Source organism: Ammospiza nelsoni, chromosome 4 (genome assembly GCF_027579445.1).
Source record: "Ammospiza nelsoni isolate bAmmNel1 chromosome 4, bAmmNel1.pri, whole genome shotgun sequence".
NCBI lineage: Eukaryota > Metazoa > Chordata > Aves > Passeriformes > Passerellidae > Ammospiza > Ammospiza nelsoni.
Genome location: NC_080636.1, coordinates 52,327,437 through 52,350,786, shown reverse-complemented (window position 1 = coordinate 52,350,786; position 23,350 = coordinate 52,327,437). Strand labels below are relative to the sequence as shown.

General features: G+C 44.1%; 1 protein-coding gene across 2 annotated transcripts; it reads right to left on the bottom strand.

Moving 5' to 3' along the window:
• Positions 1-1,012: 1,012 nt before the first annotated feature.
• On the bottom strand, positions 1,013-22,985 carry LOC132072741 (glycerol-3-phosphate acyltransferase 3). 2 transcript variants are annotated; one of them, XM_059471235.1, is made up of 12 exons: positions 22,764-22,985; positions 13,682-13,754; positions 7,645-7,915; positions 7,096-7,170; positions 6,541-6,630; positions 6,255-6,348; positions 5,731-5,846; positions 4,602-4,657; positions 4,054-4,139; positions 3,502-3,630; positions 2,947-3,026; positions 1,013-2,147 (listed from the first exon to the last, which is right to left on the bottom strand). In XM_059471235.1, exons 1-12 carry the CDS (start codon positions 22,902-22,904, stop codon positions 2,021-2,023), a joined length of 1,338 nt encoding a protein of 445 aa, XP_059327218.1. In that variant the 5' UTR covers positions 22,905-22,985; the 3' UTR covers positions 1,013-2,020. The 2 variants fall into 2 exon arrangements, with proteins under 2 accessions (XP_059327218.1, XP_059327219.1); XM_059471236.1 differs by lacking the exon at positions 22,764-22,985 and adding an exon at positions 14,044-14,079.
• Between the last annotated feature and the right edge of the window lie 365 nt (positions 22,986-23,350).

The window sequence follows — 23,350 nt, the reverse complement described above, 5'->3', positions numbered from 1 at the left end:
AGAGGGCCCATAAACTGGCTGTGAAGGTTCTCTTAGGAATCCCGTACTTAAACCTTCAACCAGAACAATTATTGTTCCATCTACAGAGAAATATATCATAATCGATACCTTATAAGAAACATTTAAATATATATCCCAGTATTTATACAGAGTAGATTTTTAAATGTTACCTAAACTGTATTTTAGGTATGTAGGTATATAAAACAGGCAGGCATGTTTTTGTAGAAGCTGTCCTTGCAAAGCTTCCTATTGTGAGTGCAATCCAGGAAAGCTCAAGCTCACAGCTATTATCCATAAATTATGACAAATGCTTTCATTAGCCCAAAGCTTGCATGACCAGTTCATCTTAACAGTAATAACAACTCAGACCACAGCTGAACTCTGTTCACCTTAAGCAAAAAGCCTTTGGTATGTCTCACCCAATGTTACGATGAACTGGTCCTACCACTCTAACCATTTTAACAGAAACAATTTCCTTCTTGAAGGCTTGCCATGCTAAACCTGAAAACACTTCCCTACACATTCGTTTGTGTAAATGCATAATGGGAAACAGGAATTCTTTTTCTAGGAGACTATGCTCTATCAGATTTTTAAGTTTTGATTTATTGGACAGTAATTTTCTTCCAGCATTAAATTTAATTTATCTTTGCTAAAAGGAAAAGACTACTTAGAAATGAACTCAGCTAAAAATTTAGAAGCTCAGTTCTTTCCCAGTTAGTTACAGATTCATTAATTGAGTCTCCCTGATATGACTTGGTCCTATAATTTCAAGATGAGCCTGCATGATGAGTTACTGCTAGTCTAACAAGGATAAACACCAAGCCATCTATGTGCCTTAGAGTCAAAGGAGAGGGTAAAAAAGGAAAGAAAGTCAGGGTAGAAATCTGTAGAACTGAACTACAATTGGTCCTTTATGTCATTGATGGAAGTTTCCATGATTCTATGTTAGGTTCTCAGGAAGTATAACTTTTTTCATTATATAGAGAACAGTAGTAATGCCACACAAGACCCATTATAAATATAAAATTTATTTCTCATTACATTCAGACAGCAACATATTGCAGATTTGGACATGTCATGTCTCATATCAAAGCTGACTTACTAATCCTATGTTTATGGTTGTGATAGCTATTGCTAGCCCAGACAACACAAGATGTGTTTCTGGAGTGGCTCTCTTGAGAATTTCAAGCCATTAACAATAATTTTTGCAGATGGGCACTCTTGACAATCTACAAAGATTCATCTGTCATAGCCTACATTGTCCAACCTTTACTGTACCTTACCTTTACAGCTCCAGAGCTCAAGAAAGCAATTCCAACAACAGCAATGGACAGGGAGATTGAGGACTTGCCCCTTATCTTCCCTCAGGCAGCAGTTCTTAATAAAGTCAATACCATGTTATAAGGCCACCAAATTCCTCACATTCCGTGGTCAGCAGGGCAGCTCCTTTCCCATCCTGTAGGGTCTCTGCAACCCTTGCTTCCATTCCCTCCTTGCACATCCAGGTGCAAGCTAACAAAGAGTCAATCTCATAGTTCTGACAACATCCTAAAGCATATGATTTAAGTCATCTACAACAAAAAATCTGTGAGCAACAGGAAAATAAAAACACAAAATTTTGTTATGTTTAAACCTTTAAAGTACCATGAAAAAGAGGTATCTTCACAAGCAGTGTGCTGACAGCATTTGTTCAGTGTACTTCCCTTCATTCTTACCAACTCAGAAAAACTGGGGTGTTTTTTCATCTTCTAACTCTGCAAGCATTCAGCTTGGGAATACCAAGAGCTGCAGTGCATCATCACATGAAGATGGAGAGGGGCACAATAGTGAAAGAATGAACAGAGAAGAACACAGAGACACTGCCCTTGGCAGGCTCTGCACCAGCCATACAGAGAATATGAATACACACAATGAAGGATTTTGTTATCTTGCTCTATTTTTTGACATTTTTTTTTTAATTTAAAAAAACCACATTCCTGCTAAGGCTGGTTGTGCAAAGTTACTTTTCAAGAACCACCACTCAGTCTGACTCAGTTTCTGCAGACAGGCTTCCTACTGATCCATTTCTCACTAGCATTTTGCTGTAGTTCTTCTGCTGTTCTTCTTTGAAAGTATTTTTGACTTTTGCTCGTTTCAGTCCTCCATCCCTGGAAAGAGGGAACAGTAAACCATCAGGGCTGTAATGGCTATTGTTATCAAACTATGCAATACATTAAAACTCTACAGTTGATTAAGGTAGGTAATAAAGGCTTTTCTTCAGAACTTCTATAACATTCAATTTTAAGCAGGTTTATTAAAACCTTTACTTTGAGCACATAGCTTATGCAGTTCAAATTTTGAATTCAGCTCATTAAAGCAGCCTGATCATGTTGGTAACATGCTGTACCTATGATAGAAATCTTAGGCAGTCTGGGATGCTACTTCCCCAGACTGTAGTCAATTTTCTGCAATACTACAGCTGTGTCTTGCCTTATATTATTCAGAGCTGGGTCTCATAGTTGAATCTATTTGCTCACTCTCATCATCTGAATTTCACTCTCAAGTTTGTGCCACATGAAATCTAGGCATTATCCTGCTACTTTACTGAGGCAGGACATGAGAAGTCAGAGGAGAAAGGCTCAAGACCTGTTTAATTTTTTGTTGTTCATCAGATTTGCCAACAAACTTCACTTTTGCTACTTAATCTCGACATCAGAAACAACTGTGAATGGACCTACTTCAAAATCATCAAGCATTTTAGATATGACTCACTGCATGCTATGTGCTCCAAAGACTTCATACATTTTTAACTTTCACATACATGCATGTGAAGTTACTCCATTGTTTTTCCTGAGTGGAATAAAGTGATGTTCAATGTTATTTGTCAGAAAGCTAAGGATGGAAGCACCCATCAGTCAAATTAATCACAAATAGTCCATGAATTCTAACAAGGAGGGCATCACTCACCATGGGAGTTCAGTCAGTCCTCCCTGGCGAGCAATGGCTGACCTCACTCTGTTGGCAAACTGAACAGCATCTTCATCTTCCTTCAAGAGCCACAAATTCAACATAATCAAAGAGAGAAGTCAATGGAAGCAGACTTTCATAACATTTTTTCATTTGCTGCCTCATCAAAATAGCTCACTTCCAAAATACCCATTCCTTATCATGCCAACATCATAATCTGATGTTCCCATGTGACAATAACTCACTTTTCCCCTGGAGTGTTGAAATTAGGAGAAAATTTTGCTTCAACAAGATGGAACATTACCATTATTGCTACTGTGAACAGCACTGTATTTACTGCTATCCTTTGTACATTTGATGCACTGCTGATGGTACTAAGCTGCATCAGGAAAAGGATAGTCCAATCATACATCAGTCAGCACTGACAAAAATCCAGTATAAAACCAATTTGGAGACATGGGGTGGGCAGAGGTTTTGAGGGAAAAAAAGAGTAGAAGTGCACTTGCAGACAGTCAAGTTTTTAAACAGCAGTCAGGCAACCAGATGCAGGATTACCTTTCTAACCATTGGTGGCAAGTACCACACATTGCAAACGATGGCCCAGCTGGTCATTATTCGCAGCAGATAACTCACGATATTGTATTTGCTGCTGTTCCAGAAGGCATCTCCAAACTGAGGATCATACTGCAAAGGATCACAAAAAACAATTGATTGAGCCTTTCCCCAGACCATCACAGCCTCTCAGACCTGGGATTACATAACAAAACCAGCAGCAGACGTCACGCATTTGCCTGAACAGCCAAAAGAATTAAGTCTGCTGTGAGCAGGATGCTTCCCTTCAGCACTGGGAAGGACTAGCTGGATTTCTCTTCCTTCCAACTTTCTGCAGGAAGGAGCTGACCCCATCAGGCCTACCAGCCAGACTCAATAGGCCAAAGGACTTAACTCTAAATTCAGCCACTTATTCTCCAGGAGTCATCCACAGCATCCACCCAATTGCCAGAGCTACTGTGCTTTTAATAGCAGCTGCACTGAGACAGCTTCCTGCCCCTCTGACAAAAAGCCATCCCAAACTCTGAAATCCAGCAGCCAGCTATTTCCACTTACTTTGATTGCAACAGGATAGATTGTCCCTCCTATTTCAAAGCTCCCCTTTTTGAACATCATCACAGATGTATTGTTTATGCAGGTACCTGTCCAGAAGACAAAGTCATTGCTTCACACAGCCATTTCAGTACAACACAACATCCACAGACAGGTCTTACCCATAAAGAGCTTGCATTTGCTGCTCACTGAGTTAAGCATCTCCCCCCTGCTTACTTTTAGCCTTTGTCTTGTGACTGGCTCCCTGAATGAAACCAGAAGGTGTGCAAGACAAAAATCACAATGCTGCAGTTAAATCTGTAGCACAGCAAATTAATAATCTCAGGGCAAAATAAACAATCTTCCCCTTCTTCTGCCAGGAGAATCAACATCCAGAGACAGTATTGTGTTGTCTCCATGTATATTCATCTTATATTAAAGATGAAAACCAGGAATGTCCTAACAAAGTTGAAGCCAGAGGTGAAGATAGACTTGAGCAGCAGAACTTGAGCATGAAAAGAGAACAGGAATGACATCTACACTGAATGGAGATAAGCAGTTCAGCCTCTTACCTTCTGGAAAAATTAAGATTGGGAGCTTGCTTTTATCTGCCACATGTTCCCTGAGTCTGTGGAAGCAGAAGGAAAGCTTAAAAAACAGCTCCTTTCCACTCTTCTTTCCCCAGGCAGGTGCATTAAAAATACCTTTATATATTACACATGTATGAAACCAAAGCTTTTTACTAGACACTAATTTGCACTTGCCTTTTTTTTCCTATACAAACTGAAGCTTTGGGCCTTAGAACCCTGGAGCATTACATTGATGCAATATCCCTTTTTCCTTCCCTTGCATTATTTTACTAATGTCTGTCAGAGAAGCCAACAATTATATGCCATTAACTAACTCTGATCCACTCAACCTTCGAGAAATTGCCTAAGAAAAAAGCATATTGATGCAGCCTCCGCTACTTAACAGCATATTCCTTAAAAGGGGACTTCTAAATGCCTACAGCTCAGTACTTGAATAACGCTTGGACAATTTGGCAAAACTGTCCTGCTGTGCAGAGGCCAATAAGCCAGTGAAGAAGTTAATCTGTCAAAATTAACCTAATTACAAATTAGGAAGAATTTTTATCCCTGTACTACAGTGTTCATAGGTATGCTTTTGGTGACATCCTGCAGAAAATCACTTTTGTACCCAACTTACATCCTTATAACAAAACATTTTGCCTTTCACCCAAACAAATAAGACTTTTTATTTCTAGTCATTCACAATTTCCAGTGATACTGACTTTTTGTAACAAAAATCCAATTTTATCATCAGTATTTCTCTTCAACAGAAACTACCAGAATTTAAGTATCTTCATATTGTTTCCAAGTACACACCTGAATTCATCAAATATTAATTATTCTGCTGATTGCTTCCCAACTGAGATATTTTGTGACAGTCTGCAATCCAAAGCTTCCCAGAACCTTTGGTCTAAACCATGGCACACTGCATAAATGCTTCAAGCCTTCCCTGATGACCTGGGAACCTGACATTTTCACCTCAGGGTACTGCACCAAAGCCCACACAAGCAAGCACACTCAGGTCATTCTGAGTGATGCAGTGTGCTGCACACCACCCCTGTAACTCATTCCCAAATCCAGGTCTTTGCCTGCCCAATGCCTGTCCAGGGAGGCAGCCCAGCACACATGTCACCTTTTTGTCACTAGATGGCGGTCCTTCATCTCGGAGCGCTCGAACCAGACGTGGGGACAGGCCTTGACCGTGGCTCGCTGGATAATGCCCATCAGCCCACCGTGAACCTGGCCCACCTGCAAGCCCAGCAAGGCACATCAGCATGTGAGACACCTGAAAGGCACAACTTCCTCCTCTCCACCCCTCCAAAAGCATCCAACAAACACAAATGCACCGGGAGGCTGCAAGCCAGATTGAGCAATGACCACAGAACTGTTAAAATGCATTCACTTGAAAGAATCGAGACACTCACATGGTACTATCTCAGGTACTTCAACAGAAGAGTTAGGTATTGACAGTCCAAGAACAACTTCTCCAGCACATAATATAGACCAATTTCAACATAATTTACATTTTTCCCCACTGACCAGTGCTCAAGCAAACGTCACTGCTGTGAAAATTAAGTACTGAAGTCCACAAGCAACACCCCACAATCTTTCCCTCTCCTGGTCCCTTTGCTGTTGTTATCTTAGGTCTCCTCATACCATTGCATAGCATCCATCATTTGTCAAAATGATCGCATCTATTGGTGATGTATGGTTGGCAACACAAATTCCTCCTTTCTGAGGTCTGTTTTCCCTGAAATTACATATTTTTTGTTAGACTGCTAGTGCATTAAAGCACCACATTACACACCAAATAGTTCCATTAAGCTGTCAGGTGAGTCAGCCTCTAGAGTGTGACATCAACTTGCAGCTCAGGAGAGAGCAGTCCCCATTTTCAATGGGATGTCACACACATATAAGCATATACACACTTTTGCTCACTCACTTGTTATGGTAATGGATAGTGCCAGACAGAGCTCGGACAAGGATGCGGGAGCACGTGAGGTGAACCACTTCGCTCAGGTAGTTTTTCACCCTGAAAGAAATTAGACAGCTGAAACATCCTGGAAAGTAGCAAGCACACACAATGTTCTCCAGCCTACTCAACACAATTCAGGGCTGAAATCTTCCTGGTATTCTGGAGCACAGAGGGATGTTCCCAGCTCTACCAGCAGCTCAGCCAAGATACATCATGCCCTTGGCACCACTTTGCTAGGCAAGGCTGTCCTCTCTCTGCTGGGTGTTTTTCATCCCAACACTACTACCTGCCCTACAATGTCCCATTTGAGTATCTCATGCCAGCAGGAGGAACCCATCAGAAATCATCAACCTCAATGCCAAGAACCCAATCCCAGCCCAAATTCAAAATGCCACTAAAACAGAGTCCACAAATTTGTGGGTGGAATGGACTATTGGTAGTCTGTTATAGGTAAAAATCTGTCCACTCCAGTGTTTGCACTGATGCAACTTGGAGAGTTCATCCCTCACACACAGAACCTACCTGCCATTTGGCAGCTGTCCCACCACAGTTGTTCCTACAATCATTGACGTAATCCCAATGGCAGCGAGGCTAAAGCTACAGACAAAACAGACATTAAACCTAAGTAAGTACCTTTGCTCATTGTAATAACACTTTCCCCTCTTTAAAATGGAAAGGGATTGCAGAAATTAAATTATTCCTCAGATACTTGATATATGGAGTTCTTTAACTCAACAATTCCCTAACCTGTTGCTTAAAGTCATGGTGTAGCAAAGGCAGCAGATCCAGATACTCCCATGCACACAGTGTCAGGGAGCTTTAGAGCTTACATTTATTTTGCTAATACACATCAGCTTAAGGGAAACATTCATGCAAAAGATGACCAGCAGCTCTACTCTACTCTCCACAGCAAATAAGTGCTTCTTAACGTAAAAGGAGCCTTTAAGGACATTAATATTTTATATCTGCCAATGCTGCTTTTGGGTTAAAGAAAGCTGAGATGACATTTACCAAGAAAGCACAAATTTACCCATCCTCAGGCTGACAAAATCCCTCAGCACCAGAGCTTACCGTAGGGGCAGCAGGATGCAGTAGCGCACTACCACCCCAATGACCCACACGACAGTCAGCCTCAGGCTGATGTAATGGAAGTTGACATTAGTTCTTGTGAGCAGATTCCAGGAGAGCAGCTCTTCTGAGGAAAATCGCTGAGTGACTTCATCTTCCACAATAGCCTCCATCCCCTTTCTGCAGAAGTAAAAAATGTGGGAGAATTCGAAGTCTGCTCGATGCAGAAGAGCAATTTCTTTCTCCATAGGCGTTTCATCCCTTTCAATGATACCTTAGGAAGGAAAAGGGTAACCAACTGAGAAAATAATTCTGTGATGTAACCAACAGTCACCCCCCAGATCACTAGTCACTTTGCATTACTCAAGAAGACAAATTTACTGTCAGAGCCCCTCCTAGGACAGGAAGTGAAGCTGTGCAGCTGACCACAGCATACCCTGCAGGAGGCCACTTCCAGCTCCCCTTCCTCACAACAACACCTTGAGCAGCAACTATATCAAGCTCTGTTACCTACTGAACATGAAGCAAGAAGGCAAACCCTTTCCCACCATCTGGCGTGTTCTCAAACTTTATTCAGGACTTTCTTATGCTTTCAGGAGAAACCAAGTGAGAGCTTGGCCTTTTCATTCCCTCCTGTGCTCTGTGTATTTAAAGGCATTCAATCTCCTTGATGGAGGCTTCCCTACTCCCATCTTGTCTGACATTCTGGTGTCCCACAGCCACAGCACTGCCAAAGCCCCAGACCACCAAACTGTGCATGGACCAGCTCTGAACCAAACACACCTCCCTGCCACCACAGCACAAATATTTTCTGTAAGTACAGACAGATCACACTATTTTTTTTTTATTTTACTTAAAATCAAACAAAGAAAAACTCTCCAAAACACTACATCAAAGAAAATTGTGCTTAAAGGAGCCTTGATTTAGTTCAGCACCAACAACTGTTTCAGCTGAACTCTGACTACATAATGCCTGGAGAGAAACCTGGAGACTTCACAACTGCAGCACAAACAAGAAGTATTCCCATCCCTCCAATCTGTTCATTTTTTAAGCTTATGGTCTGATAAGCACAAATTTCTCATCAGAGCTTTCAAAGGCAAGAACAAATTGTGTAAGCTAAACACAGATCAAGTAGTTGCTTGCTTGTAAGCAAGTCTGGCTCCAGAAACTGATGACCAAAGAAATCTAGAGTAACAGTTAACCAGAACAACCATCCCCTGAGACACTCAACTTGGATTACAGAGGTCCAAGTTCAAGTTGCCACTCTGTCAGACGCCCTCTGATAAATTGCATAATCTCTGTGCTTCCATGCTGAGTTAAAAAAAAAGCACCCAATTTCGTCAAGCTACTAGGAACTTTCCACATCCTAGAATGTGTTCCTCCCAGTTAAGTCTTGTCAGCAGAAAATCTCTCAGTATATTTCCTGTGCCAATAATTGTAACATTTAAATTACAAGTTATCGCACATACGGATATGGCACATATGGGATAACATGGGAAGCCTCAAGATACAAATCCGACAAACCACTGAGGTAAATACTGAAGAACAACACTGCTACAAAACCTACTGGCACCTTCAGCATGGAACCTGGCAGGCAGAACTCCCAATTGTACCAGCGGGCCACCTCACTGCATTGTCCTATGACAAGCCTACAAATACAAACCATTAGTATGGCACACCCAGAAAGTCACATGCCCTTCAGGATCTAAATTATGCAAGCACGCATCACATCAAACACTTACCAAAATGGACTATGCTTATGTCATATGTTAAACCCAAATCAGTGGTCTAGCTTTTGATTCAATTTTTCTCGCACTCAGAAAATCTCCAAACTGTGAAATACCCAGAACTGTAGGTGAGTCAGTGCAACCTGCCTGCTCCACGCTGCTGGAAACAGGTTGTAGGCAAGAAACCAGGGGAACGCTCCAGCACCCATCACACAAGTACCACCCCTCTCTCTAGTTCCCAGAGCTGGGAATGGTTCCTCTTCATCCAGCTGTTATCCTTCCCCCTTATTCAGCACCACTCACACAGATGGCCCATCTAGCTCCAGCTTCTCAGCTGAACCCAGCCAGCAAGCTGAGACAGCAGGGCTGGAATGTCCAGCCTCATCAGCCTGTGCTGTCCTTGTCACATAACACCCCATGCACCAACTGCCCTGCAGCTTTGGGACAGCTCCTCCAAGCCAAGATCCTGGTGGCACGTGAAGGTATTACAAACAGAATTACACACACGCTGCTCTCTCTGGTGACCTACTCTCTCTGGTGATGTACCTGGCCTTCTCCTAATCACAAGTCACACTTAATGGCCTTTAATCCCTTGGCCACAGGCACAGCTGAGCTGGCCAAAGACAGACCTATGCAGGAGTACAGCAAACATTAGTCTCAACAAAAAAAAAAAAAAAACAAAAAAAAACAACACCACAGCACTTACCCCAAGCCTTCAAGCTCACATACTCCAGTAAACTAATTATACCAGGCTCAAATTTAACACCATCTACTTACAAAGCAAGTAGATCTACTTAGTAGTATCTAGTAATTAGCTCCTTAGTAGTATCTACTTATGTAGTAACTAGATACTACTAAGATTATTTGCATAAGCTTTTCTTTTATTGAACGTCATTTTCAAATCTCTTATTGGCATTTTTGTCATTTTTAAACCCACCACCTTGAAGACAACACAGCCAGCACCCACATGGAGAGCTGAGAACTGGTTATTCAGTTACAGTGAGATAGACACCCACCCTCCAAGCACCTACTCAGCCAAGAGCTACCACTGGGTCCAGCACACACTGCCCTCTAACAGAGAAAGATCTTGAGGTCACAGCATCGCATAATTCCCCATGTAACTACACCAGTCAACTTTTCTCTTGAAACTATTGCTTATCACCCAACCAACACAGGGGCACCGGCAGCCCTTTCTGCCAAAAGATGTAAAGCACAGTGGATTTGATGCTGCAGAGAAAGGTGGTGTCTCTTCAATCATGTCCACTTGGTTTTGGGGTTGGTCTTTTTTTGTTTGATTTTGTTTGTTTTTTTACTGAGGGACAAAATTTCAGCGTTTGGGGAGGACCATTTTTGCTCTGCCAGGGAACAGGAGAACTTGACTTTGAACATAAAGTCAAGTACTCTCTTCTATCCTGACCCAACTCCTAGTACTGGCTGATTTCCCTGACTGACTGAGTACAGTGAGTCAGGGAAATCTTATGACTGGTCAGGGAAATCGCAAGAGATGATACACACATCCGTATAGCACTTACACATAGGTGCGTACACACAGAGAAACATTTACCTTTACCCTGTTTTAATCAACTACTCTGTAATTCATTATCAGCAGGAGTTTCTCCTCCCTCAGTAAATATTGTGTAATGCAATTGGGCCTCTGTCTGATCATGTTCTGTCACCTCAGCAGACTTATATAATGCACTGTTAGACCTACACCTGCCCTGGCCCTCAAGTGCTTTCTTCCACAGCCAGGAACTCCTAATCACAAGTCAGTTACTCCTATGCTTTAAAAATTCCCAAGAGCAAGATATGGAGCTCAGCTTGGCATCACATGTCTCCCCATACTTTCTCAAGTAAGGAACAGTTAAGATTCCAGCTTCTGACAGAAAGAGCCACCTCCAGTGGGGAAAGATTTTAACTTATTTCACATACATGAAGGACATTAAAAAGGGCTTCAGGCTACCATTGTGATTGTGTATCCCCATCCCTAAGACTGCTTGAACATAGCCTGCATGCAATCATCTATATTAATTACCTCAGGCCATTTTTACTATCTCTAATGGTCCTCCAGACAGCAAAGTACACTCAACTTTGTGCAGGCTCTGAACTACAGCACATATTAACACTACACACCCCTCAGCTGCAGGAGAAAAAGCTACTTGTAGCTTTTTATCAAACATAGTTCAAAGACCAATCTACTAGCTAGGACCTCCCTCCCTTGACGTTTGTTTACTAGAGAAGAAATAACCACGTGTAAGAATGATCAGATGTCTAGGAGGATGACAGCTCCCACTGGGCAGCTAAAGCAGCACAGTAGGGTCTCTTGCCATCTCACTGGCCCATGAAGTGATGGGGCACTATCAGCCTTACAGGAAGAAAAAGGATCTTCCTGCATCATTGGCAGGGAAGCAGACAACATGTCACTGACAATTACCATAAAGGACCGCTAACCTTGCCTTTCCCCCTTTCCTCCCAAAAAACCCCACAACTTTCAGGACACTGGTGAGTGATATAGGATGTGCTTTTTCTCAGCCACTTGCAAGTCAGCAACTAAGCAAGACAAGTTTTAACCTATTTCCAGAGGTGCTGTGCAGTAACTACAGTTTATTGTCAGAGATGCTGACACCTGCTGCCATGGAATGCAGTTGCACACCTGGCCTGCAGACAGTGATCCCAGTGTTTGCAGCATTGATAAGCATATCCCTTTGGAGCTGAAACACACATACCCGGCTCAGCAATTCAGTGCCCACTACTGGATCATGTTCACATGAGCTAATCCACAGGCTCAGGTAACAGCTGACTTGTCTGCTAACTGGCAGGCTGGGCCTGCTTCCAGTTGTGCAGCCTAAGGAAGGAACACACAGAAAATGCTCACACTGCTGCCAAATGCTGTCAGAATAGAGCAATTGAATAACAAAACTGAAGCATTCGGGAACCAGGAGGAAACCAAGTGCTGACTGCAATGCTTTGTTCAGCCTTCTCCTGTTTCCTGGGCAAACTCAGGCTTCTCTTATGGCTCCAAAGTCAAAGACAACTCTGACCTACTACAGTCTACCACAACTCATACACAGTATGGGTTAAGATATAGTTAAAGAACTAATTTCAAAACCAGGCTAAAGGAAGAAAGATGAAGCAACTTTTCAGCTGTCTTTCTACAGACAATGCGTGCAAGAAGTTTGGCAAACACTGATACTAACTCCAGAGTAAAAGGTCAATAGCAGCAGACTGAAAAAAAGACAAGCCCACTACACACTTTCAACTTACAGTCCTACCATAGAAAAAGCACCGAGCTTGGGAAAGAAAGGTGCTGTCCAACAAACACTTAGACCTCTTCAGAGAATATTTAAGTGCACTCTAATGCTGTTAGGACTGAGATAGTTTGCCAGCAACCCTAGAAGCATCAGGGTATAGACAAATTTCAAGATGAAAACTAACCTCATATTTAAACACAAAAATTTGTATCAACTAGGAACAGTCTTAAGCTCTACTTTGTTTTGGTAAATTTCATGTCGTTTCATGCTCTTCACTTCCTCATCCCCTGATTTTTCAAAGACTCAGTATGAGCCAGTAAAGGCAGCATTTTATACTGCACAAACTGTTTGCTAGCCAGTAGCATTGCAAAACAATTTGATATGTAAGTGTGCTGGCTTTCAGTGGGGTAGAGTGAATTTTATTCAGAATAGCTGGTATGGGGCTGTGTTATGGATTTGTGCTGAACACACAGTTGATAATACAGGGATGTTTTTGTTATTACTGAGCAGGATTTACAGAGCCAGGAGCTTTCCTGGTTTTCATACAACCAGGCCAGTGAGGAAGCTGGGGGTGCTTGGGAGAGTAGGAGGAGACACAGCTTGGACAGGTGACCCTAAGTGACCTTCCAGACCATACGGCATCATGCTCAGAATATAAAATGGGAGGAAAAAGGAGGAATGCAAGACATTGATGGTGTTTGTCTTCCCAAGTCACTGTTACCCATGATGGGGCCCTACTCTCTGGCCTGCCCATGGGAAAGCAGGGAATTCATACCTTGTTTTGCTTTGCTTGTGTGTGTGACTTTTGTTTTCCCTGTTAAACTGTCTTGATCTCAACCCATGGATTTTCAGGCTTTTACCCTTGTGATCGATCCTCTCCCCAGTCCCACTGGGGCAGTGAGTGAGCAGCTGCCTAAGGATATACCATGACTTTCAGTGAGCATGTAACACCCACCTCTTCTCAGATTATCCCATGCACACACCTAACTGCTTCATCTGAGAAGGCCTCAGTACTCCAACATGACAACATGAGTCTCACCAATGTGATTTACCCCAAGCTCTCACCAGTGGCAGAAGGAGTCCGTGGCGGCTGCGGCTGCGGCTTTTTGGCACCTTTTTGTAACCGGATAGTGGCCCACTGTTAAACAGAATGAAAACATCATTTCACACATGCAGTATTCACTTAAGGAAAAAAGTCACCAAAAAAACCCAACAGTTAGCCAAAGACACACTGTGATTTTCAAAGAATATCTTCGTCAGGTAATCATCATTCATCCTCCTCAGATCTGTCCACAAACACAAACCCATACACAGCTCTTATGAAGAAACTCAGAGTAATTAATAATAATTAAAAAAAACAAACCAAAACAACACTCAGTGCTAGTCAGTACTTCTCAACTCTGCTTTCAGTCTTCAGAGAGCCACACCTGTTTCAGTTCCAGTTCACAGCCACCAAGAGCCTGAAAGGCCTCAGTCAGCCTTACTACTGCCACAGCAGCCACTGAATCCAGGCCACAGGGAAAGCCCCAGAAGCTGAGCTGGACACAAGACACACGCAGAGTACGTGTTCACAAAGCTGACAGACATAGCACAACCCAGACTGTCTCCTTTCAGAGTTTCATCATACTGAGAAAAAAAAAAAACCAAAAAAAACGCCCAAGAAGTTCTAACTGGCTTAAGTGAAACTGAAGCCTGCACACAGATGATTTCACTAAAAACCAAAACCAGCATTTGCACTCATGAGAAATTTTTATTAAATTCAGACTCAACCCTAAAAGGATAGCACCCAAGAACTTTCCAAGCTGAACAAACCTGACATTTCCCTTGACTCTGCAATTGCTCATTTCTTGGCATCTTCACAGAATCATAGAATGGTTTGAGTTGGAAGAAATCTTAGAGATCACCCAGTTCCAACCCCCTTCCATGGACAGGAACACCTTCTACCAGATCAGGTTGTTCAGAGCCCCATCCAGCCAGGTCTTGAACACCTCCAGGGTTGGAGAGTCCACAGCTTCTCTGGTCAATGAGTTCCAGGTGCCTTCTCGAGGCTGTACAACCTCAACTCTCTCAGCTCTCATTCTGAAGCTCTAAGCAGCAGGAAAACAGGCCAATTCACCAGCTTTGGGGTGAGCTAAAGAGAGCCCCTTCCTTCTCAGTTCTGCTGCTGCTAAGGCAACAGCTCTTCCAGGAATTAATTTTAACTGGATATGTATTGAAGCTGCTCCAGTGACATTTGTTGCCTCCTCACTCCTGGAGATACAGCTGCCACAGTCCCCAAGTTTGTTGGACTTGCCCATGCCTCCCGTGCAGCAAACAGTAGGAATAACTCAGTTCTTCTGTAGTACTCAAGTACCTTCAGTAACTTTCTGGCTACATTCTAATCAGTACTGTGCCCATAAAAGTTCTGGGAAATACCAAACCAAAACAATGTTCAAGGAAGAACCTATTCAGAGCACTGTCATTTTACATTTTGTCTATGGAATGGATTTGGGGGGTACAGAGGGACCAGCAAACACATTCACACAATCATTTCTGACCAGACTTGAATCACTGCATTCAACAAATTAATATCTCCACAAACAGCTAAGTCACTTATCACATAGAACAATAGCATATTTGGCTAATGGTCTCAGCCATACACACCAGCAGAAAAAAAAAAGTTTTCATCTTTCAAATCCTCTCAAAGGGATAATTAAAACCTGGAAGAACACTTCGGTGCTCGAAAGAGAATGCAACACTACCTTCAGAAAGCTCTTGCTACAGAAATCCTGCAGTTTTGGGTTCATTCTAGACTGTGTGAAAGCTTGAGCCTCAGCACAAATCAGGAGGACCCAGGTTATTGAGACAGGCCTTTGTAATGCACAAAAGCTTGCAACTCCCCCTATACTGCAGCATCTTGACATTTTGCTATGCAAAGGCAGCAGTGCAATCTTCCCAAAGCAGAGAAATTGCAGGGTCATGTAACTCAAGTCAGTTTCCACTGCTCAAATACATTTATCAACCCTATTCAGAAAAGCCCCTTTCTTCTTCCTAAGTGGCCTGACCTTTGCTCCTCATGTCCCTCTAACTCCAGAAAGGTGCAGCAACCCACCCAGGGGATGGAGGAACAGTGGCAAAGAGAAAGCCTGGAGAGGACAGTTCCCTTTGCACCCTACCTGTGCCCTCCCAGGAGATGGGAGCACTGCCACAGGCCTGACAAGAGTGCAGCATCATGTACAAGGGTTGCACCGTGTATTCTGGGGGACAACTGACTTCTGCTCCACCAGTCAATGGCTGAGGCATTCTTACATTCCATGCCAGGTCTCTTAGGGGATTTAAGCACACTTAATAAAATAAGCCATGATGAGACCAGCTCTCCCTCTTGGTCAGGAGCATTTGGGCATTCCTAAGGACCCACATCTATCAGATGACACAGCAAAACAAGTTTTAAGTTCTCTGTCAGCTTTCTTCTTACCTCAATACCATATTTCCAAAAACTATGTATGTTCCAGCAACCAAGGAGTAAGAAATTCGAAATTTTTACTTAACATCTAATTCTTTCACATATTCTCAGGCACCTGAATTAAAGGCATTACCATCAAAGCCAGAATCTCAGCTTTGATCAAGTGAAAAGCTTGTTTGTATCCAGGCTGGGAAACAAAAGAGACACCACCCACACTAATGTGAGTAACTCTCCTTCCTTCCTGCTAACTGGGGATATGTGCCATCCATCACTGGTTCCTACGCTGAAGGACAACAAGGTTATGCTACAAAGAGCTATCACAATGTGAGCTGATCCATCCCACAGAGGAGAAAAAGGTGTTTGTGTATTAGAGATCAAAGCACGAAACAATTACAAGCCATAGTCTCCCTTCTACTCAGGAAATGAGCAAAAAGCAGACTGGCAAGGCTTTTGGATCTCTCAGTAACACTGGCACAAATCTAAGTGGCTTCTCCCAGCTGGTGCTGAGCTGGCAGTCCCAAGGACCTTGGTGCAGACCTGTGTTTTTAGCAGGGTTTCTTGAGGCAGCTTTGGGGAATAAATACAAAACATCAGGCTCCTGAACAGATTAAAAACAGTTCTACAGTGGGGCTACCCAATGGACTGGAAATGTAAAGTAGCTTGAATGCTTTAATTACACAATGCAGAATCTGAAGATACCACACTTCACTAGGCAAGGAAAACAACTTTCCCCTGAAAAGTTCTCCCTCCTTATCCTCCTAGAAAAGTCCTCTAATTTATCAGCACCTTTAAAATAAAAACTTAAGTGGCCAAAAGATCAAATTCACTTACACATCACTAAGCAACTGCCACACATAGAGGACCTATGCAGTACTTGAGAAAGATAGTTGTCTGTTTAGCAACTGTCTTACCTGGAGTTAGGAAGGGTTTTTGATATCTCTTGTGAATGTGTGATTCTTGCCTCTGAGGTCTGACTATGTCCAAAGCCAAGCCTGACATGTCATTTCATGAAAGCACGTCTAGACATTCTTTGCTGGGACCAAAACACAAATCATTAGGAACACCTCAAAGTGTTGCCTGCTCTCCTAAGGAATGGGGCTCCGCCTTTTACCTCATTTACCACCTTTACACCACCTCTGACTTAACAATGTTCAACAATGTTTTGGAAGGGAGAGATGACTGAAACCTGCAATCACATAGAGACAGACCACTGGGGTTCCTCTTTTAAAAGCACCGCTGGATCAGAGCCAAAAGTTCACGTGTTAGTTTAGGTGAGCACTCCTCCTTGGAATCTCTCCAAACCTCAGCAACAACAGAAAGATTGCAGAGCACATCCCACACATTGCCACCTTGCTTAACACAGCAAGGTCTGCATGCCAGTTGTTGAGCTGTTCTGTGTGAGGAAAGAACACCAACACCACCAAGAGGAGCAGTCATTTCCGAGTCAGGGCAAAACGTCCTGTCTCACCTCCCATGCACTTCTTATTCTGATCGGACACCCCTGGCACTGCCTCCAAGGAGCTTCCCAAATTCCTCCACACACAGGAGTTGCATAGCAAGTCCTTCCTGGTGGACAGGTATCCAATGAGCAATTACGAGTCCAGCTTTATAGGATAACACCAATGGCATCAGCAAAAGGAATGCCAAGCAGCTTCTTTTACAGCAGCCTCACAAACTTCTACTTCAAGGCAAGCTGCTGTTATTTTTTCAACAGCATTTGATTTTAACAGTGTTCACATGCTGTAAAACAGAGCAGTTTCAGACAAGAGCTGTTGATCTGGAATATGGCACATTAATTACTGACGCTATTACAGCAAAGGGCAACCACCAGCTCTGCCAATCTTACTGATGTACAAGGACTCTTGAGTTTTAAATCTGTGGTAAACATATATATAGGCCTTCAAAGGACTGGGTCTACAATAATATAGGCCAGGGATTTACTTCAAGATTCTGCACAAAATTTGCTAAAATATTATTCCAAAAGTCAGCATGAGCCCTATAACAAGGATGCATCGTTCACACCAGGCATGTCTCCAAGACACGCTTCTCATTACCATCTGAGCTGGCAGCTTTCAGAGCTCTCTCGGATTCTCCTCTGCCCAGCAGTCCTTGAAGGATACCAATTACACAGACAGAGGCCTTCACTGACTGTGCAATGACATTAGTCAGCAAAGTTTGCTGCTGAGGCCAGTGAGTTACACAAGCAGCAGTCAAAGCCCACAAAGATTCATCTATTTGTCAGCTTACATCCTCTTCTCCATTCCCTACCCTCATGCCCTGCACCACACAATCCTGATGGTGCCTTATGGGAAGAAGCTGCAGCCTGGCATACCTAGGACAAGAGCATCAGTCCATCCCACCAGCCCTGCACAGCTGCAATCTCCAGTTTGACCAGAGGCACTGAGAGGTCCTTTTTCCCTCATACCTAGGTCCATTCATATTGCCAAGGTCATCTGCAACACAAGGAACTTGGGCTTAACCTCCAGCTACAGAATACACTCTTGTGCAGCAAAAATACATTCCCTACAGGCAGCCCAATACAGTACCAGGAATTGCTTCTGTTACGAGGGGCTGCTCTTAAACCCCATGGGTCAGTTACAGGACTGGAACAACACCTACAAGTGCAGCATCTGCTGTGCATTACAGCCAGCAAAAGCAGCCACACAAGAAGCACTCTCTGCTCACCACAAGCCCCCACAAAAAGCCTCCAGAAACTGGGAAGGGGAGTGCACTAAAAGTGCTTGCAGCCATCAACAAACCATTAGTCCAGAAACAGACAATAATGTGATGTTAGTTAATAGCCAGGTTGTTTGTTTCCTGACTCAAATGTGACCTGAGCACCTCACTTCCCTCAGGCTTTCTTGTTTCCTCATGTTTCACAAGCATTATGCACCACACAGTTTTAAAAACACATGAATTTTTCCCATTAGAAAGGGCAAGAAGGGCAGTCTTTACAAAGTGCTGCTGACAACTCTACTGTCTCAGGCAGCAAGGCACACCCCAAAAAAAACCCCATCAGACTAGAAAAAAATCCTCAAGTATTTAACAAGCTGAGCTGCAATCCATCCAAGCAGAGATCATCACTGGGAGGGTGCATTGCTACTGCCAAATATATAGACACATTGCCCAAACTAGTCCTACAGACTTTCTACAATCTGATGGAAATAGAGAAACTGATCCTATGGGACAGTGACTGCTCTATGGGCCTCAATGAAAGACCAAGGACTTGCTGAAAGGTTGGATTCTCCAGTGCTTAGCAAGACACCTCCAATGGCATGTTTGCAGGGGCCTCGACAGCCCCAAATCATATTAAGAGTTCACAAGAGGCAATGGATTAAGACAGAGCATAAATGAGACCAAGAGGTAAAAATGCACTAAATTTAAAATTGGAAGGAATCTGTTGATGTTGAAAAACAAACAGGGAGTAATGCAGCATGCTGTGATGACTGCAAGAGACAGTCCCCAGCATTTCAGCAGTAGAGAATATTTCTGTGGCAAAAGACTTGACAAGCATCAAGACAGCAGCTGCCTAGTCCAGACTAGCTCCTCATAGGGTCAAACAGCTGCTAGAGATGTGTCTGCAGCAGTACTCCCACATTTTAAAAAAATATACTAACATGGTGCCAGAAATCCTTCTATTAACACTGGAAGGAAAGCCACAGACAAAAATGAGCAAACTCCTAAAAGTTTGCTGTGTTTGGTAAGGCAATTCAGGAGCAAGTTCATGCACTTTGAGGAATACCCACATGATGGGGGAAGGAGGCTTCCAAATAGCAAGTGCTGTCTGCTGAGCTTCTGCAGCACAACTTTCTACACATTTTACCTTATCACGTGGAAAAAAATACAATCACATAGGAAAAAATATATCCACACAAGGCTGGTAATCCCTAGTGCAGTACTTAAGGGTCAAATGCAACCCAACAGCAGCACATCCTCATCTGTACATGCTGTGTTTTCTTAGCAGCATGTGTTTGCTGAGGCAGCTCAGCAGAGAGAAAAATCCATTGTGCACCAACTGATGTCCCTTGTCAGAAATGTCAGATGGTCGAAGTACAAAAACACTTTGTTCCTAAAAGGAGCTTCCCCCTCCCTTTCCTCAGATCATGCTTGCAGCACCAAGAATAAGTTTCTGCCCTCCTGAAACAAGCAGAAAAAGGTGTTTTTTTTAATTGGCAGGAAAAAATTCAAGCACAAGCCCCCATCATCTTAACTTGCTCCATCCCACAGCCTATACAACAATGAACACCACAGACTCATTCTTGGATGTTTTGTTTTGTCTGATACGACCTGAAGAGGTATCACAGCAAACTCTAGAATTGTCCCTGAACTGTGGACAGACTTGGGCCCTCAAAACAGATTGATTTGAATAAAGCAGACTTTGTAACCTGACAACACAGGCCATGTAGGAAACATACCACAGTCACTGTGCCCTTCCACTACACCAAGACACGGGATACAAACAGGCAAAGCCAGGGTATCACCGGGGATGCACAAACAGCCACCACTTCTCAGACAGTTCCTGTAATCTGGCCTATTAAAGAGGCAACAAAAGCAGCAGCACCTTGACTGAACACTGTGCAGGTGCCTCCTCCTGGAAAAGAGGGGAAAAGGCCTGAGAAGATCCGGGGAGTGGAAAAGGAAGCTTAAGGAAGCTAATAAGTTAACACTGCTGAAAAAGGCCTCAGCCGGCAGAGACTTCAGCATTCTGTGACTTCACAGAGCCAAAAGCTCTTATCAGGAGAAAATGTGCACACTCCATTCAACATCCCAGGGAGTCGCAGACACTCAGCCAGCAGCACATTTCACTGTTAACACAATAGTATTAATAACTATCCCTTATAAAAGAAATACACCTTCCCAAATTATTTAAATAACCTATGTCTTAAAAGTTTGTCATGGAAGGATACAGTACTTTTCCCAATATTACTCTGATTAATATCCACAGTTTAGATATTACACATCAGGCCCTCCTGCAGGTGCTGCTGGGACCTGGCTGCAGACAGTCATCCTCTGTCAGGCTTCTAACCAAGACAGACCTGTGAGCAAATGAAGAGGAAACATCCCACAACAAACCACTTCCTTCCAGGGATTATCCCCATGCAAGTATTCTGAGGACTAAGTATTCATAGGCAAAGCAAGGCCAGGTTGAGATAAGCTGAATACCTGGGTGCACTGAGCTTCTTCACTCTCCCATAGCAAGTCAAATTCAGCTGACTCTTCTCAGAATACTATCCAATTTTTCATTGCCTTTTCTTTATAGATACATTATTTTATATCATATATATGTCCAATATAATTATGCATTAATAAAAATTTTAATATATTGAGCAGCATGCAACTCCAGAAAGTATTTAATGCAAAAGTAATGGTAACTCGAGAAGTCATTATTTCCTCCCTTAGGCAATAGGAGAGCTCTCACAATTAACCACCATCAATATGCTGCCAGATACATCTCCACAATTTTGCCCAAAACATTTTGAGTCACTTCTTGTTGCAACCTTTGATGACACTAAAAAATAATGATTAATGATCTACGAATAAAGAATGTAAATTGTGGTTATTCAAAGGTGAAGGCAAGTCATCCAAACAAGACTATCTCACTAGGCCATCTGAATTGCTCCCTGAGGCCAGGGTGATCTTTACCTCCTCAGCTCCTGCTATTCAAATCCTTTTTTCCACTAACAATTCGCATCTTCTCTCTTCAACATTTATCCTGATACCATTCACAGTCCCAGAAATTACTTACAGCAGACTCATTCTCACCCAAAAGCCTAAAAACATTTTGCCTTAAGATGCATTTAACAAATGCTGATTTAATAGGTGGAATTTTTTTAGCCAGGCACTGAAGTACAGGAACAAGGCTTGCCTAAAAGCCTCGAAGAACAAGACGAAATTAGACAAAATCTACTTTCCATAGTCACGTAGTGATGCATGTTGCACAGTCACTGAGTGTGCTGTGAGTCATTCAACTTTTCCTCCTTACAGCTGTTTCCGTGGTTTGGGTACCCCTCCTCCTTGGAAAAGGCGTAGTAAAGATTCAAATCTGATCACGTCCAGCAACAATTTCAAAACACCCTTGCTCACCACTACCATAAGCTTCAGAAGGAGGGTTTTCACACACATATTAAATATGCCCCACGCAGAAAGCAGTTCCTCTGCGAGAAACTTGCTATCCCTGAGAATTGAGAGGCAGATGGCAACTAAGGTAGTGCACATCTCAACGGGGATGGGAGTCCGCGTTTCTGAGCATCAGCACTTCTGGCAGCAGACCTTTACACCCTCCGAGAGCATGACCCGGCATCATTCTCCCCAGGTGGAGCACAGCTGCCACAGCGACAGCCTCGCCCAGGCCATGGTACAGCCTTAGGTAACGAGGTTTGTTCCGCTCTCCTGCGGCTCCGGGGACAGCGCTCCAGAGCCTACACAGCCAGAAATTTAACACAGATCTCCACTTTTACTTGAGGGCTTTAAGCCCGAAGCTACAGCCGGGCAGAGCTGATGCCAGGCAGGACGTGACCCACGCGCTCTCCCCTACAGAAGGACACGGTGGGACCGGAGCGCACAGACGCCCCTCCGGGATATCCAGCCCCGGCCTGAGGGAGCCGTGCCCGGCCCGCCTGGGCCCGGGGGCAGCGAGCGAGGCGCAGCTCCGCGGGGAACGCAGCGCCAGGGACATCCCCCTTCTCCTCCAGAGCCCCCGCCTACCTCCAGCGTCTTCACCAGCACCCACATATAGGCTTCAGAGATGCCCAGCGAGATGCCCAGAGCCGAGGGTAGCACGATGAGCCCGAGCACCACCGCCATCCACACGGCGCCCACCTGCCCCAAGGCCCACACGACCTCCATGGCGCGCAGGGCCGCGCAGCGCCAGCGCCAGCAGCGGGGCCCGGGCAGCGCCGCCTCCCGCCGGCCCTAAAGGCCCGCGGCCGCCCCGGCCCGGCCCGCCTCGCTCCGCCCCGGCCCGCCCCGCCCCGCGGGGCATCGTGCTCCCGGCGACCGCTGGGGAGCGGCTGGGCTGGTGCGAACAGCCGCCCCTTTTCGGTGGTGCAGGTTTGGAAGCCGTGTGCCTCGGGAGAGGGCGCCCGCGGGGCGGGAAGCAGCCGAACCCGGGGCTAGCGGACGGCACGGAGGGCTCCTGCTGTGGGCTCCTGCTGTGGGCTCCAACGGGGGCGGGAGGGAGCGCGGCGGCCCTGCCGTGGCCAGCCGGGTGCCTCGAGGCAGCAGCGGGGGCTGGAAAGCCCTAGGAAGCCCGAAACGAGCAGCTCAGAGTGCAAAAATGGAAAGGAAAACTG

Coding starts and splice junctions, on each gene's coding strand:
- LOC132072741 (XM_059471235.1), bottom strand. CDS start 22,904: ATGGAGGTCGTGTGGGCCTTGGGGCAGGTGGGCGCCGTGTGGATGGCG. Junction 4,140..4,601: donor AATCTTAATTTTTCCAGAAG/GTAAGAGGCTGA, acceptor TCTTCTGGACAG/GTACCTGCATAAACAATACA. Junction 2,148..2,946: donor GGACTGACTGAACTCCCATG/GTGAGTGATGCC, acceptor CCCTCTTTCCAG/GGATGGAGGACTGAAACGAG.